The sequence below is a fragment of the Pelophylax lessonae genome (genome assembly GCF_965119305.1).
Source record: "Pelophylax lessonae genome assembly, chromosome: 4".
Classification (NCBI taxonomy): Eukaryota; Metazoa; Chordata; class Amphibia; order Anura; family Ranidae; genus Pelophylax; species Pelophylax lessonae.
The window spans coordinates 564,082,538-564,101,228 of record NC_138771.1 but is presented as its reverse complement, the minus strand read 5'-3'; the positions used below and the strand labels follow the sequence as shown (position 1 = coordinate 564,101,228).

Genomic DNA, 18,691 nt, shown 5'->3' with positions numbered 1-18,691 from the left:
ACCCATGCACCATACCTGAGCTGCTTACCTGCAATCCTGTCATTACTGAAGATCAAAAGATAAAGCTTTGCAGACAGGAAAGGATTGAGGATAAGTGATTTTGGTGTTAGTTCAATATATAAATAAGTACGGTATATTGTGAGTCTCTAATATAGTCTACCAATGTCCACGTATAACTAAAATATTATTTTTGCTGGATTGGATCTTTCCATAAGATTGTTGGCAGACATGATATGCAGGTAATTCAGTTTTCTGTTTTATCAGGTGGTCCTGCCCTGCCTTCTGGACTTGTTTCCAGTCCTACACAAACCTTCCCCAGCTTTGGGCTCATTTCAGAAAGATGGAGAGAACCCATCAGACCAGGTGATGCAGCTGATCCTCACTCACATGGAGATGGAGCATAAGATAGTCCTGAGGCGCCTGTATGCCCGCAACCTGCCCGCCCTCCAAGAAAGGTTCATATACATGTTTACTATGTGTAGATTAAAGTAATGATATTGATGGACTCTTTCCTGGCACAGTACCTCTCAGCTAAAAAAGAATGGGGGGGGGCGTCAGTTGGAGAGCCATATCCAATTGAGCGTTCTCTTTTATTTTTTAAAAGTTGAAATGCAGGTAAGTTGGTTGCCTTAACCACCCTAAGCACTTTCTTAATATTTTTTTTTTATTTATTAATTAGAGGAGAGGTCTATTAAACTTTTTGGAAGGAATTGTGGGAAGTAAGAATAATTACCTCAATGCTGGCCTCCTTTTCCAACAAACAGTTCTTTGCAAAAACATCAGAGGAGTGCAGCTCTCCTGTTCCGTGTTTTTGGCTGGCGTGCCCTAAACTAGCAGAGACCAGAAACATTTGGGATTTACTAAAACTGGAGAGTGTGAAATCTGGTGCAGCTCTGCATAGAAACCAATCAGCTTCCATGTTTTTTTTTTTGCCGAAGCCTTAATGAATAAGCTGAAGTTAAAAGCTAAATGGCTACTGTGCCCATCAACCACATTGAGTTGATTGTGCCACTCTGACAGTTTTTGGAGAGCTGTATCTAGAAAGAACAGCTTGGAGGTAAGGGTAATTTAATATATTTTCTGAATTGATTGATAGTGCAAGGGATTTTAAGGCAAGTGCACAAACCTTTTTTCTCTTACGTCCTCCGACAGTCGCCGCCTCTTCATATTCGTCACATATGGGGTATTAGACTTTGCTCCGAAGGAGTAGCTAGGCAACAGAATATGTTAACATTAAAGCTTTTAACATATCCCACCCTCAAGGGGTGGTCCCCTCAGTCAATACCCTCCTACTTCCTGCAACCATATCTCAGTTTCAATGTCTAGCTTGTCAGGAGTGGCTGGCTCTCTCTGTGCTGGGGCTTTGTGCCCCAGACTCTTTTTCTTCTTTTTTGATTTTTTGTTTGAGTTTTCTCTCTACCTTTACTTAGCTGTTCTTTTTGTCAGCATTAGTTAGTTCTTCGGATGAAGAGGATCATGCGGGCTGGGTCTCGGGCTGATCCCCCTGGTCGCAGGTCGTGGGTCAGTGGCTTCCCAGCCTGCCATCGAGTGTTCAGCCAGGTAACGCTCCTGGCACAGTGAACGACCCATCCCTGTTCGGTGCAGGGATGATTGGTGAGGTGGCTACCTCACTGGACGCTGTGCGGTTTCTTAACCCCAATTCTGTGCGTCTTGTATGCGACTCTCCCTGCCTCATGTGCAGCGGCTTGTTCGCCTGTGCGGGTCCCCCACGCCATTGTGAGGTAAGTGTATCTATGTGGGGACCTGTCTGTCTGGGGGGGTGTCAGTCTGGGACTGTGTAACCTGCCTCTGTTCTCACTGTTTGTCTCCCTATCACTCGGCTGCATGCTGTGGGCTGCAAGGGGGGGGGGGGAGCTGTGTGACACTGTGTGTGTCAGCCTTGTCAGTGTGAGAAGCTGTGTGCTGTGGGGCATGTTTTGTGGCATGTTTGGGCACTATACAGCGATCGCTCCTGCGATCTAACATGTTTTTTTATATACATGGATAACATGTGTGCATTACTGTACTGTGGAGCTGCGGTTTCGGCGCCAAACGGCGCCATTTTGCCTACACTCGCTCCGGCCGCATGTTCTACATGCATGGCGGCCATTTTCTTGTAGCCTCCCATAGGCTTTAATAGAGCGCCCTGGCCGCATCACTTCCTCTTCTCCAGGATACACCGATCGAGGCAGCAGCAGCAGCGGCGAGGGTCTCCTCAGGTTATATCCTTCTTATCCATTGCCTGTGTCAGTTTTATTGTCCCTGTGGGGGTCTCATTGTGCTTGTGTGTGGTGCGGTGGGCTGCGCTCGCCGTGCTTGTTAAAGGGGCAGTTAACCCTTTATTATCCGGCATTTGATATTGGGGCAATGGATTCTCAGGAGGGCAAATTTCCTACCGCCTTGGTGGAAAGCCAGGGGACCGCTGTTTCCCCCCCAGGGGGGGATTTAGCCACTATTGTGGCTGGCCTTGCTGCTCAGGTGCAGATGCTGGTGGCTGCTCAATCTACTAAGAGACCCAGAGTTTCTCTTTCCTCTGATTCTGAGGGTGAAGGTGATGGGGCTGTTATGGCGGGGGCCTCCTTATCGGGGTCCCGCTCCTCCCTGGATCTAGTGGGGTCCGAGGTGGAGGCTGAAGTTGGAAGGGGTTGATAATTCTCCCCCTGGCTCGCCTGAAGAGCTTGCAATCATGGATGAATTGATTGCTTCCATAAAACAAACGCTGCGTTTGCAGGATGAAGTGTGTCCCCCCGCTGCCTTGGCGGCTTATGGGACGCAGAGAAAACGCAGGACGCCGCAGGTTTTTCCCTGCAATGATGATTTTCAGCGCGCTGTTAAGGAACAATGGCGCAATCTACGCAAACCTTTTGCTGTACCAAGTAGGTTCAAGCTGCGTTATCCTTTCTCGCCTTCCACTGATGAAAGGTGGTGTGTGCCACCCCCAGTGGATCACGCAATTGCAGTTTTAAACAAATCCACTGCAATTCCTGCAGAGGATTCCCCTGTGTTCCGTGATGCCACGGATAGGAGATTGGAGTCTCTTGCCCGTCATACTTATTCTGTTACGGGTTCTATGCTTAAGGCTCTGTTTGCCTCTCTCATGGCGGCCCAGGCTGTCGCAAGTTGGACGCAGATGCTTAGGCGCATCCTAGTGGCCGATTCGGCCTCGCCGGCGACCCTGGATATGGTGGATCAAATCCACCAGGGTGTCATGTATCTGTGTGATGCGGACTTGGACTTAGTCCCGTTGGCTGCACGTGTGCACAGCGTGGCGGTGTTGTCTCGCCGCCTGGTTTGGTTGAAATGTTGGTCGGTGGACCAATCTTCACGTAAGACCTTAGCCAATCTGCCTTATGATGGGTCTCGCCTTTTTGGGGAGTCCTTGGATGTGTTGATTAAGGGGATCACCGGAGGTAAGAGCACTCTCTTGCCCCATTTCCCCAAGGCTAAGGGGGCTTCTGGGAAGAAGCATGCTAATTTTCGGCCCCCTCAGGGGTCCTTTCGTGCCTTTCGGTCGCACTACAAGGGCAAACCGTTCAAAGGTCAAGGCTCTCAGAAGAAGCCCTGGTCTGGGAAACAGAAGTCCGGTCAATCCGGATCCGCAGCCCATAACAGTGCGGCCTGAAGGGGCGCCCTCACCCAGTTTTGGGGTGGGGGGACGCTTGCTCGGTTTTCTTCAACCCTGGTTGGCCCGCGTGCGGGACAGATGGGTTCAGGAGATCTTTCGATCTGGTTACAAGATCGAGTTTCTCTCTCGGCCGGAGAGCAGATTTTTTCCCTCAAATCTTCAACTGTCTCCAGAGCGTTTACGGGACCTGCACCTGGCGGTGCGGGACCTGGGGGCTCAGGGAGTGGTGGTTCCGGTGCCTCATCGGGACAGATTTCGGGGGTTTTATTCCAATCTGTTCACCGTGCCCAGGAAGGAGGGCAAGGTTCGTCCAATTCTGGACTTGAAGGCTCTGAACCGCTCTGTGCGGGTTCGCAAGTTCCGCATGGCATCCCTGCGGTCGGTGGTGGCTGCCCTGGGTCCGGGGGAATTCATGGCCTCCATCGATTTGAAGGATGCGTATCTTCACATCCCCATTTTCGAGGGTCACCAGAGGTACCTTCGATTCGCCATTGCGGAGAATCACTACCAGTTCGTGGCGTTGCCTTTTGGTCTCGCCTCGGCTCCGCGGGTTTTCACCAAGGTGCTTGCACCGGTTCTGGCATTATTGAGAGCCCAGGGCATTTCTGTCCTGGGGTATCTGGACGACATTCTGGTTCGGTCTGCGACCAGCCAGGGTCTGGAGAAGGACCTGTCTGTCACGATGCAAACTCTGCAGGAGTTTGGTTGGACGATAAATTTTCCAAAAGTCGACACTGAGTCCGTCGGTTCGTCTTCCCTACCTGGGAATGATCCTGGACTCGGTGCAGGCGAAGGTCTTCCTGCCGGAAGACAAACTCAGAACTCTTCAGGAGGAAGTCAGGTCCCTCAGGGACGTTCCGCACTCGTCTCTGCGGACGTGCATGAGATGTCTGGGATTGATGGTCTCGGCCTTCGAGGCGATTCCCTTCGCCCAGTTTCACACGCGGGGTCTCCAAGCGGAGATCCTGTCCATGTGGGACGGGCGACCTCAATCTCTGGATCTTCAAATCTCGTTGAGTCATCGCACCAGAAGAGACCTTCTGTGGTGGCTCCAGTCCCCGATGGTGTCCGGGGGCAAGTCGTTTCGTCCTATCTCGTGGACGGTAATCACCACGGATGCCAGCCTGTCGGGCTGGGGTGGTGTTCTGGGCGTTCTGTCCGCCCAGGGGACTTGGTCGGAGGGGGAGTCCTCCCTTCCGATCAACATTCTGGAATTGCGTGCGATAAATCTCTGTCTTCATCGCTGGACGGACCGGCTGCAGGGCTGCCCGGTTCGGGTGCAGACGGACAATGCCACGGCGGTGGCCTACATCAACCACCAAGGGGGCACCAGGAGTGCCCGAGCGGCTCGAGAAGTGGCCGACATTCTGTCTTGGGCTGAGACTCATGTCCCGGCGATAACGGCGGTTCACATTCCGGGGGTGGAGAACTGGCAGGCGGACTATCTGAGTCGCCAGACCCTGGATCAGGGGGAATGGTCTCTCCACCCGGCTGTCTTCCAGATGTTGTGCGCGAAGTGGGGTCTTCCAGATGTGGACCTGTTCGCGTCTCGTCTCAACAACAAGGTGAGAAGGTTCGTGGCAAGGACGCGCGACCCTCGGGCAGACGCGTCGGACGCGTTAGTGGCCCCGTGGCATCAGTACGAGCTGATGTACGCGTTTCCACCGATTCAGTTGCTGTCCAGGTTCCTTCGCAGGTTACACTCGGAACGCAGCACGGTGATTCTTGTGGCACCGGACTGGCCTCGCCGGTCCTGGTACGCAGATCTCGTGAATCTGGCGGTTGATGCCCCGTGGCTAGGGTTGAGCGGACACCTAGATGTCCGTGTTCGACGGGTTCGGCCGAACTTTAAAAAAAAGTCCGGGTCCGTGTCCCGGACTTTTACCGAACTTTTCCCGGACACCGAACCCCATTGAAGTCAATGGGGACCCGAACTTTAAGGCACTAAAATGGCTCTAAAACACCAAAGGAAAGGGCTAGAGTGCTGCAAATGGCAGCAAAACGTAATTAAGAGCATGGCAAGTGCTCTGCAAACAAATGTGGATAGGGAAATAACTTAAAACAACAAAAAAAAACAGAAAAATAAAACAATGTTCTTCTTCATCTCTGAAGGACGAGGCCCATATGGAGTAGGAGGGAGGTTGAGGTGGTGGTGGATGTGGCGGTGACATAGGCGTGCGCACAGGGTGTGCTGGGTGTGCCTGGGCACACCCTAATCACCTAGGGCACATAGCATTGCCAGTGAGGAGATGGGAAAGATCTCCCTGGGACCTGCTCTGCTCTATTTCTCCTTGCCTACAGGTACATGGCCCCGATACATTACTCTCCCTGCTGGCAAACACATGCATGTGTATTTCAACTTTGGGGTGCACACCTTAATGCAATAGGCTGCGCACACCTATGGGCGGTGTAGGTGGAAGCGGCGGTGGAGGAGGACCAGGGCCGGATTAACAGCATCATGGGCTTGGTGCTGAGGATTTTGAAGGGCCTTAGGGCCGTGCCTTGCCATGCACCCAGAGGAGGAAGGGTGCAGCCATGCATGCCTAATTCAACATGGGATGCTGTCTCTGAAGCCCATAAACACATCCATGCATCGCCAACTGTCCCTCCTTGTCCGGCCTTCACGCTGTGTGGGGAGGTTCTGAGGGTGCTGCCTGGGGAAGCGAGCATAGAAGCCAGACTTCTGTGTTTACAAGTGACAGAAGAGCGGTAACAGTGAATATGGCCAACCCGGGGCCTATATAAAAGGTAGGGGCCTGGAGCTGCAGCTCCAATAGACCCTACATTAATCTGGCCCTGAGGAGGAGGACGAGGTAGCCAACACTGCTTCTTTTCACAAATTTTAAATGAGGGTACACCCCAAAAGAGTGAGAAAGAGCAAAAATGGAACAATGGGTGGGTAAGGTCGGTATCCATTGCTATTCTGCATAAGGTACGGAAAAGTCCCGTGGGATCCATGCCTGGTTCATTTTAATGAACGTGAGCTTGTCCACATTGTCTCTGGACAGGCGGCTGCGCTTGTCTGTTATAACGCCCCCAGCCGTGCTAAATACCCGTTCAGATAATACACTGGCTGCAGGGCACGCCAGCACCTCCAAGGCGTAAAGGGCAAGCTCAGGCCATGTGCCCAATTTGGAGACCCAGAAGTTGAAGGGGGCAGACCCGTCATTCACTACATGTAGGCGTGTGCACACATACTGCTCCACCATGTTGGTAAAATGCTGCCTCCTGCTAAGACGTTCCATCTGAGCTGCTGGTGCTGCTGTTTGTTGTGGCGTGCTGACAAAGCTTTTCCACATTTCGGCCATGCTAACCCTGCCTTCTGAGGTGCTGGCGGTGCCCTGGTTGCGTTGGCGACCTCCTCCTCCTCCTCCTCTGCCTTGTGCTTCCACTGTGGCCCCGCTGTCAGATGGGAATGCCAGCAGCATGGCGTCTACCAGCGTGCGCTTGTACTCGCGCATCTTGCGATCGCGCTCCAGTGAGTGAATTAAGGACGGTACGTTGTCCTTGTAACGGGGATCCAGCAGCGTGGCCACCCAGTAATCAGCACAAGTTAGAATGTGGGCAACTCGGCGGTCGTTGTGGAGACACTGCAGCATGTAATCGCTCATGTGTGCCAGGCTGCCCAGAGGCAACGAAAGGCTGTCCTCTGTGGGAGGTGTATGGTCCGTGTCCTCTGTATCCCCCCAGCCACGCACCAGTGATGGCCATGAGCTGGCCTGGGTGCCACCCTGCTGTGAACATGGTTCCATCTCCTCCTCCAGCTCCTCCTCCTCCTCATCCTCCTCATCCTCCAGAACTGTGCCCCTGCTGGACAATTGCGTCCCTGGCGTTTGCGTGTGCAGGAACCCACCCTCGGAGCCCCTTGCGAATGACTGCCCTGAAAGCCTTGGAAATGTTACCTCTTCATCCTCCTCCTCCTCCTCATCCTGTGCCACATCCTCTTCCATCATCGCCCGAATTGTTTTTTCAAGGAGGCATAGAAGTGGGATAGTTAAGCTGAGAACGGCGTCATTGCCACTGGCCATGTTGGTGGAGTACTCAAAACAGCGCAACAAGGCACACAGGTCTCGCATGGAGGCCCAGTTATTGGTGGTGAAGTGGTGCTGTTCCGCAGAGCGACTCACGCGTGCGTGCTGCAGCTGAAACTCCACTATGGCCTGCTGCTGCTCGCACAGTCTTTCCAGCATGTGCAAGGTGGAGTTCCACCTTGTGGGCACGTCACATATGAGGCGGTGAGCGGGAAGGCCGAAGTTACGCTGCAGCGCTGCCAGGCGAGCAGCAGCAGGGTGAGAACGCCGAAAGTGCGCACAAACGGCCCGCACTTTCTGCAGCAGCTCTGACATATCGGGGTAGTTTTTAAGGAACCTCTGCACCACCAAATTCAGCACATGCGCCAGGCAAGGGATGTGCGTCAAACCGGCTAGGCCCAGAGCTGCTATGAGATTTCGCCCGTTATCGCACACCACCAGGCCGGGCTTGAGGCTCGCTGGCAGCAACCACTCATTTGTCTGCTGTTCCATGCTCCTCCACAACTCCTGCGCGGTGTGTGGTTTGTCCCCCAAACAGGCAAGTTGTAAAACTGCCTGCTGTCGTTTACCCCTGGCCGTGCTGAAGTTGGTGGTGAAGGTGTTACGCTGTCCGGATGAGGAGGCGGTAGAGGATGAGGAAGCGGAGTAGGAGGAGTTAGGAACAGGAGGCAAACTGAAGCGCCCTGCAATCCTCGGTGGTGGAAGGACATGCGCCAAATTGCTATCCGCCTCAGGCCCATCCGCCACTGCATTTACCCAGTGTGCCGTTAGGGAGATATAACGCCCCTGACCGTGCTTACTGGTCCACGTATCCGTAGTTAGGTGGACCTTGGCACAGATGGCGTTGCGCAGTGCACACCTGATTTTTTCCCCCACTTGGTTGTGCAGGGAAGGGATGGCTTGCCTGGAAAAGTAGTGGCGGCTGGGCACGACGTACTGTGGGACAGCCACCGACATAAGGTTTTTAAAACTGTGCGTCTCCACCAGACGGAATGACAGCATTTCAAAGGCCAATAATTTTGAAATGCTGGCATTCAGGGCCAGGGATCGCGGGTGGGTAGGGGGGTACTTCCTCTTCCTCTCAAGTGTTTGGGAGATGGAAAGCTGAACGCTTCCACGGGACATTGTGGAGATGGTTGTTGGTGACCCAGGTGGTGGTGTTGCTGACAGATCGTCTGTTTGCGGGGTGGCAGGTGCCGGTATCACTACAGATGTGGCTGGAGCGGCCGAGACTGCAGCAGAAGAGGAAGCAGGATGAGCCAGAGACGTTTCTTGGTTTTGAAGGTGTGTACTCCACTGCAGCTCGTGCTTTGCACTTAGATGCCTGATCATGCAGGTTGTGCTCAGGTTGAGAAGGTTCATGCCTCGCTTCAAGCTCTGATTGCACAGGGTGCAAACCACTCGTGTCCTGTCATCAGCACATTTTCTAAAGAACTTCCACGCTAGAGAACTCCTTTGAGCTGACTTTGGTGCGCTCGTTCCCTTGCTGCGTTGGGCAGTAGCGGGCGTAGTGTCTAGGGCACGGCCGCTCCGCTTCTGCACCCTGCTCCCTCTTCTGCTGTGCTGGTGGCTCTGTGCGACCACCGCCTCTTCCTCCAAACTACTCAGTTCACCTGCATGACGTTCATTCCATGTGGGGTCGAGGACCTCATCGTCCTCCACATCATCTTCCACCCAGTCTTCACCCCTGCCCTCCTTGTCGGTCTCCACAATGCTGAACGCCGCAGCAGTTGGCACCTGCGTTTCGTCATCATCGGAGACGTGCTGCGATGATCCTTGCATGTACTCATCTTGAGGAATAAGTGGTTGGGCATCGCTGCACTCAATCTCTTCCACTTCTGGGGCAGGGCTAGGTGGATGGCCCTGGGAAACCCTGCTGACAGAGTCCTCAAAAAGAATAAGAGACTGCTGTATGGCTTGGGGCTCAGACTGCTGGCCTGATTTGCAAGGGGGTGAGGTGAAAGACGGTTGGACATTGGCTGCAGGTGCCAACTCTGACCTTTCTGCAGTAGACTGGGTGGGAGACAATGTGAAGGAACTGGAGGCACTGTCAGCAGCAAACCAATCTACTATCGCCTCAACTTGTTCTGGCCTCATCACTTCTAGGGGCGTTTGATGCCCTACCAAATACTGATGCAGGTTCTGTCGCCTACTCACACTTGAGGAAGGTGTTTCACTTGTGCGTGTAGCTGGCACAGATCGACCATGTCCTCTCCTTGCAACAGGAGCTCTACCAGCAGCACCACGACCCAGGCCACGGCCCTTATTTGACGGTCTCCTCATATTTCTGTAATTTAAGATCTTGCCCTAGAAAGGTTTTTATTGAATAGCGGAATAGAAAATATGATCCAAAAAAAGTGTATGTATATCACACGTACACAACCACACTAGGCCCCAATTACTATTGTTTGTACCCCTAAAAGGCTAGATGAGGAGTAGGGGGAGTATGGAACAGGCAGCACCCTCAAACCTTCAGAAGTATGAGATGAACCCCAACAACTTGGAAAGGTGGATCTCTCTCACACGTACCGACACAGACTATCCCGCAATTCAATTGATCCTCAAAGGTTTTTATTGAATAGCGGAATAGGAAATATGATCAAAAAAAGTGTATGTATCTCGCACGTACACAACCACACTAGGCCCCAATTACTATTGTTTGTACCCCTAAAAGGCTAGATGAGGAGTAGGGGGGGTATGGAACAGGCAGCACCCTCAAACCTTCAGAAGTATGAGATGAACCCCAACAACTTGGAAAGGTGGATCTCTCTCACACGTACCGACACAGACTATCCCGCAATTCAATTGATCCCCAAAGGTTTTTATTGAATAGCGGAATAGGAAATATGATCAAAAAAAGTGTATGTATCTCACACGTACAGAAACACACTAGGCCCCAATTACTATTGTTTGTACACCTAAAAGGATGGATGAGGAGGAGGAGGAGTATGGAACAGGCAGCACCCTCAAAGCTTCAGAAGTATGAGATGAACCCCAAAAACTTGGAAAGGTGGATCTCACACGTACCGACACAGACTATCCCGCAATTTAATTGATCCCCAAAGGTTTTTATTGAATAGCGGAATAGGAAATATGATCAAAAAATGTGTATGTATCTCACACGTACAGAAGCACACTAGGCCCCAATTACTATTGTTTGTACACCTAAAAGGATGGATGAGGAGGAGGAGGAGTATGGAACAGGCAGCACCCTCAAAGCTTCAGAAGTATGAGATGAACCCCAAAAACTTGGAAAGGTGGATCTCACACGTACCGACACAGACTATCCCGCAATTTAATTGATCCCCAAAGGTTTTTATTGAATAGCGGAATAGGAAATATGATCAAAAAAAGTGTATGTATCTCGCACGTACAGAAACACACTAGGCCCCAATTACTATTGTTTGTACACCTAAAAGGATGGATGAGGAGGAGGAGGAGTATGGAACAGGCAGCACCCTCAAAGCTTCAGAAGTATGAGATGAACCCCAAAAACTTGGAAAGGTGGATCTCACACGTACCGACACAGACTATTCCGCAATTTAATTGATCCCCAAAGGTTTTTATTGAATAGCGGAATAGGAAATATGATCAAAAAATGTGTATGTATCTCACACGTACAGAAGCACACTAGGCCCCAATTACTATTGTTTGTACACCTAAAAGGATGGATGAGGAGGAGGAGGAGTATGGAACAGGCAGCACCCTCAAAGCTTCAGAAGTATGAGATGAACCCCAAAAACTTGGAAAGGTGGATCTCACACGTACCGACACAGACTATTCCGCAATTTAATTGATCCCCAAAGGTTTTTATTGAATAGCGGAATAGGAAATATGATCAAAAAATGTGTATGTATCTCACACGTACAGAAGCACACTAGGCCCCAATTACTATTGTTTGTACACCTAAAAGGATGGATGAGGAGGAGGAGGAGTATGGAACAGGCAGCACCCTCAAAGCTTCAGAAGTATGAGATGAACCCCAAAAACTTGGAAAGGTGGATCTCACACGTACCGACACAGACTATCCCGCAATTTAATTGATCCCCAAAGGTTTTTATTGAATAGCGGAATAGGAAATATGATCAAAAAAAGTGTATGTATCTCGCACGTACAGAAACACACTAGGCCCCAATTACTATTGTTTGTACACCTAAAAGGATGGATGAGGAGGAGGAGGAGTATGGAACAGGCAGCACCCTCAAAGCTTCAGAAGTATGAGATGAACCCCAAAAACTTGGAAAGGTGGATCTCACACGTACCGACACAGACTATCCCGCAATTTAATTGATCCCCAAAGGTTTTTATTGAATAGCGGAATAGGAAATATGATCAAAAAAAGTGTATGTATCTCGCACGTACACAACCACACTAGGCCCCAATTACTATTGTTTGTACCCCTAAAAGGCTAGATGAGGAGTAGGGGGGGTATGGAACAGGCAGCACCCTCAAACCTTCAGAAGTATGAGATGAACCCCAACAACTTGGAAAGGTGGATCTCTCTCACACGTACCGACACAGACTATCCCGCAATTCAATTGATCCTCAAAGGTTTTTATTGAATAGCGGAATAGGAAATATGATCAAAAAAAGTGTATGTATCTCGCACGTACACAACCACACTAGGCCCCAATTACTATTGTTTGTACCCCTAAAAGGCTAGATGAGGAGTAGGGGGGGTATGGAACAGGCAGCACCCTCAAACCTTCAGAAGTATGAGATGAACCCCAACAACAGGGTTGGTAAAAGAGGGGGAGGGGTATGTCTCTATGTCAAGAACAATATAAAGGTGCTAGAAAGGAGTGACATTACGGATGGGATGAGCATGGATTTAGAATCTGTGTGGGTTGAACTCGATAGGGAAGAAGATAAGGGAAAAGTAGTTGTGGGGGTTTGCTATAGGCCACCTAACCAAGGGGAGGAGGTAGAGCTGGAATTTTTAGCACTAATAGGTAAAGCGGCAAAACTAGGATCAGTCATCATATTGGGGGACTTCAATTATCCCGACATTGACTGGGAAGAGGGGACTGCACACTCGCATAAGGCCCGGCTATTCACGGAAACCTTACAGGATAACTACATGTCGCAGTTGGTGGATTCCCCTACTAGAGAGAATGCTATCCTGGATCTATTGATCACTAATGACCCAGACATAATCTCGGAGGTAGGAGTCCAGGACAACCTGGGCTCTAGCGATCACAGGATGATCACATTTAGTATAAATAACAATATAAAAAGGCAAGTGGGGAACATAAGAACCCTAAACTTCAGAAGGGCAGACTTTCCAAAATTGTACTCATTGATGGAAAGGGTAAACTGGGACCAAACCCTGGGATCACTGACCACAGAGGAAAAATGGGAATGCTTTAGAACAATATTAAGCAAAGGCATCTTGCAGTGCATTCCTATGGGGAATAAATTTAGAAGAGACAAAGCCAAACCTGGCTGGCTAAACCGTAGCGTTAAAAAACTTATTAGGGGAAAAAAATTGGCCTTCAAGAAATATAAATCAGAGGGCACAGTATCGGCCTTCCAGCAATACAAGGAGGAAAATAAGAAGTGTAAACACGAAATCAAGATGGCTAAAATCAACTTTGAGAGACAAATAGCGGAGGATAGTAAAAAAAACCCAAAGAAATTCTTTAAATATATCAACAGCAAAAAAACTAGGGCAGAGCATATTGCACACATAATTAACGATGATGGGAGGATGGTTACAGAGGACACTGAAAAAGCAACCGTGCTGAATTCTTTTTTCTCGTCAGTCTTTACGCAGGAAAAGGAAGGGTACACTGACCATGACTGTATGGTTAGTAGTAATACACAGGACTTGCCACTATGGCTAACAGAGGGGGAAATCAGGGAAAGACTGGATAAACTTAACACAAACAAATCACCAGGCCCGGATGGCGTACATCCGAGAGTGCTCAAGGAACTCAGTATGGTTATATCTAGACCACTGTTCCTGATCTTTGCTGACAGTATTAGGACAGGAGATGTACCAGGGGATTGGAGGAAGGCTAACGTGATTCCGATATTCAAAAAGGGCCAGAGACATATCCCGGGAAATTATAGGCCTGTCAGTCTGACATCAATAATATGTAAACTTTTGGAGGGGATGATAAGGGACTATATCGTAGAGTATGCTAAAGACAACAACATCATCAGTAGTAACCAGCACGGGTTTACAAATGGGCGTTCTTGTCAAACCAATCTCTTAGCATTCTACGAGGAAGTGAGCTGTGAGCTAGATAGGGGGAGACCAGTGGATGTGGTGTACTTGGATTTCGCTAAGGCGTTTGATACAGTTCCCCACAAGCGCTTAATTTATAAAATAAGGTCTGCAGGTATCGACAGCAGGGTTTGCTCTTGGATACGGAATTGGCTAAAAGGCCGTGTCCAAAGGGTAGTAATAAACAGCGCATACTCAGACTGGTCTGAGGTAGTAAGCGGGGTGCCCCAGGGCTCAGTCCTGGGACCAACCTTGTTCAATTTATTCATAAACAGCATTGAGGAAGGGATCAGTAGTTCGTTATCAGTTTTTGCAGATGACACAAAATTGGCCAGGGCAATAACTGCACAGCATGAAGCAGATATCCTACAGAATGACCTGGACAAAATTACGGAGTGGGCAACGACATGGCAAATGAGGTTTAATGTGGAGAAGTGTAAGGTTTTGCACTTGGGGACCAAAAACATAAAAACACAATACACGTTAGGAGGGGAACCCTTGGGGGAATCAAAAATGGAGAAAGATTTGGGAGTCTTAGTTGATGATAGATTAGGCAACAGCATGCAATGCCAAGCGGCAGCTTCCAAAGCCAACAGAATATTAGCATGCATAAAGAAAGGGATGTATTCCAGAGATAAGACTATAATCCTTCCACTTTATAAAACTCTGGTCCGACCGCATCTGGAGTATTCTGTCCAGTTCTGGTCGCCAGTCCTCAGGAGGGATGTGTTGGAGCTGGAGAAAGTCCAGAGAAGGGCAACTAAACTGATTAGGGGGTTGGAGGACCTTACCTATGAAGAGCGGCTGCAATCGCTCGATTTATTTTCCCTGGAGAAAAGACGTCTGAGAGGGGACATGATAGCAATTTATAAATATCTTAATGGGGATCTCAGCTTAGAAGAAAAGCTGTTCATTCGAAGGAATTGCATGAGGACTCGAGGACATACAATGCGATTAGAGGAGAAGCGTTTTAACCTCAGGCAACGTGGGGGGTTCTTTACTGTTAGGGCTACAAGATTGTGGAATTGTCTACCACAAGAGGTGGTTTCTGCGGGTAGTATGGTGACTTTCAAAAGACTCTTAGACTTACATCTCAAGGATCAGGAGATTGAGGGCTATGTTAGATGATTACAGTCACACACACCTACACAGGTTGAACTGGATGGACTATTGTCTTTATTCAACCTCGCCTACTATGTAACTATGTAACTATGTAACTTGGAAAGGTGGATCTCTCTCACACGTACCAACACAGACTATCCCCCAATTTAACTGATCCCCAAAGGTTTTTGATTAAATAGCGGAATAGAAAATATGATCCCAAAAAAGTGTATGTATATCACACGTACACAACCACACTAGGCCCCAATTACTATTGTTTGTACCCCTAAAAGGCTAGGAGTAGGGGGGAGTATGGAACAGGCAGCACCCTCAAACCTTCAGAAGTATGAGATGAACCCCAACAACTTGGAAAGGTGGATCTCTCTCACACGTACCAACACAGACTATCCCCCAATTTAACTGATCCCCAGAGGTTTTTGATTAAATAGCGGAATAGAAAATATGATCCCAAAAAAGTGTATGTATATCACACGTACACAACCACACTAGGCCCCAATTACTATTGTTTGTACCCCTAAAAGGCTAGGAGTAGGGGGGAGTATGGAACAGGCAGCACCCTCAAACCTTCAGAAGTATGAGATGAACCCCAACAACTTGGAAAGGTGGATCTCTCTCACACGTACCAACACAGACTATCCCCCAATTTAACTGATCCCCAAAGGTTTTTGATTAAATAGCGGAATAGAAAATATGATCCCAAAAAAGTGTATGTATATCACACGTACACAACCACACTAGGCCCCAATTACTATTGTTTGTACCCCTAAAAGGCTAGGAGTAGGGGGAGTATGGAACAGGCAGCACCCTCAAACCTTCAGAAGTATGAGATGAACCCCAACAACTTGGAAAGGTGGATCTCTCTCACACGTACCAACACAGACTATCCCCCAATTTAACTGATCCCCAGAGGTTTTTGATTAAATAGCGGAATAGAAAATATGATCCCAAAAAAGTGTATGTATATCACACGTACACAACCACACTAGGCCCCAATTACTATTGTTTGTACCCCTAAAAGGCTAGGAGTAGGGGGAGTATGGAACAGGCAGCACCCTCAAACCTTCAGAAGTATGAGATGAACCCCAACAACTTGGAAAGGTGGATCTCTCTCACACGTACCAACACAGACTATCCCCCAATTTAACTGATCCCCAGAGGTTTTTGATTAAATAGCGGAATAGAAAATATGATCCCAAAAAAGTGTATGTATATCACACGTACACAACCACACTAGGCCCCAATTACTATTGTTTGTACCCCTAAAAGGCTAGGAGTAGGGGGAGTATGGAACAGGCAGCACCCTCAAACCTTCAGAAGTATGAGATGAACCCCAACAACTTGGAAAGGTGGATCTCTCTCACACGTACCAACACAGACTATCCCCCAATTTAACTGATCCCCAAAGGTTTTTGATTAAATAGCGGAATAGAAAACATGATCCCAAAAAAGTGTATGTATATCACACGTACACAACCACACTAGGCCCCAATTACTATTGTTTGTACCCCTAAAAGGCTAGGAGTAGGGGGAGTATGGAACAGGCAGCACCCTCAAACCTTCAGAAGTATGAGATGAACCCCAACAACTTGGAAAGGTGGATCTCTCTCACACGTACCAACACAGACTATCCCCCAATTTAACTGATCCCCAAAGGTTTTTGATTAAATAGCGGAATAGAAAATATGATCCCAAAAAAGTGTATGTATATCACACGTACACAACCACACTAGGCCCCAATTACTATTGTTTGTACCCCTAAAAGGCTAGGAGTAGGGGGAGTATGGAACAGGCAGCACCCTCAAACCTTCAGAAGTATGAGATGAACCCCAACAACTTGGAAAGGTGGATCTCTCTCACACGTACCAACACAGACTATCCCCCAATTTAACTGATCCCCAGAGGTTTTTGATTAAATAGCGGAATAGAAAATATGATCCCAAAAAAGTGTATGTATATCACACGTACACAACCACACTAGGCCCCAATTACTATTGTTTGTACCCCTAAAAGGCTAGGAGTAGGGGGAGTATGGAACAGGCAGCACCCTCAAACCTTCAGAAGTATGAGATGAACCCCAACAACTTGGAAAGGTGGATCTCTCTCACACGTACCAACACAGACTATCCCCCAATTTAACTGATCCCCAGAGGTTTTTGATTAAATAGCGGAATAGAAAATATGATCCCAAAAAAGTGTATGTATATCACACGTACACAACCACACTAGGCCCCAATTACTATTGTTTGTACCCCTAAAAGGCTAGGAGTAGGGGGAGTATGGAACAGGCAGCACCCTCAAACCTTCAGAAGTATGAGATGAACCCCAACAACTTGGAAAGGTGGATCTCTCTCACACGTACCAACACAGACTATCCCCCAATTTAACTGATCCCCAAAGGTTTTTGATTAAATAGCGGAATAGAAAATATGATCCCAAAAAAGTGTATGTATATCACACGTACACAACCACACTAGGCCCCAATTACTATTGTTTGTACCCCTAAAAGGCTAGGAGTAGGGGGAGTATGGAACAGGCAGCACCCTCAAACCTTCAGAAGTATGAGATGAACCCCAACAACTTGGAAAGGTGGATCTCTCTCACACGTACCAACACAGACTATCCCCCAATTTAACTGATCCCCAGAGGTTTTTGATTAAATAGCGGAATAGAAAATATGATCCCAAAAAAGTGTATGTATATCACACGTACACAACCACACTAGGCCCCAATTACTATTGTTTGTACCCCTAAAAGGCTAGGAGTAGGGGGAGTATGGAACAGGCAGCACCCTCAAACCTTCAGAAGTATGAGATGAACCCCAACAACTTGGAAAGGTGGATCTCTCTCACACGTACCAACACAGACTATCCCCCAATTTAACTGATCCCCAGAGGTTTTTGATTAAATAGCGGAATAGAAAATATGATCCCAAAAAAGTGTATGTATATCACACGTACACAACCACACTAGGCCCCAATTACTATTGTTTGTACCCCTAAAAGGCTAGGAGTAGGGGGAGTATGGAACAGGCAGCACCCTCAAACCTTCAGAAGTATGAGATGAACCCCAACAACTTGGAAAGGTGGATCTCTCTCACACGTACCAACACAGACTATCCCCCAATTTAACTGATCCCCAGAGGTTTTTGATTAAATAGCGGAATAGAAAATATGATCCCAAAAAAGTGTATGTATATCACACGTACACAACCACACTAGGCCCCAATTACTATTGTTTGTACCCCTAAAAGGCTAGGAGTAGGGGGAGTATGGAACAGGCAGCACCCTCAAACCTTCAGAAGTATGAGATGAACCCCAACAACTTGGAAAGGTGGATCTCTCTCACACGTACCAACACAGACTATCCCCCAATTTAACTGATCCCCAGAGGTTTTTGATTAAATAGCGGAATAGAAAATATGATCCCAAAAAAGTGTATGTATATCACACGTACACAACCACACTAGGCCCCAATTACTATTGTTTGTACCCCTAAAAGGCTAGGAGTAGGGGGGAGTATGGAACAGGCAGCACCCTCAAACCTTCAGAAGTATGAGATGAACCCCAACAACTTGGAAAGGTGGATCTCTCTCACACGTACCAACACAGACTATCCCCCAATTTAACTGATCCCCAAAGGTTTTTGATTAAATAGCGGAATAGAAAATATGATCCCAAAAAA

At 48.5% G+C, this 18,691-nt stretch overlaps 1 protein-coding gene across 1 annotated transcript in view; it reads left to right on the top strand.

Moving 5' to 3' along the window:
* Positions 1–18,691, top strand: part of TTI2 (TELO2 interacting protein 2) — a 43,137-nt gene that overhangs the window by 11,372 nt on the left and 13,074 nt on the right. The window contains exon 4 of the mRNA XM_082254558.1: positions 265–455. Within this exon, the coding sequence (XP_082110684.1) occupies positions 265–455 (191 nt within the window). The remainder of the gene's footprint in view (positions 1–264; positions 456–18,691) is intronic.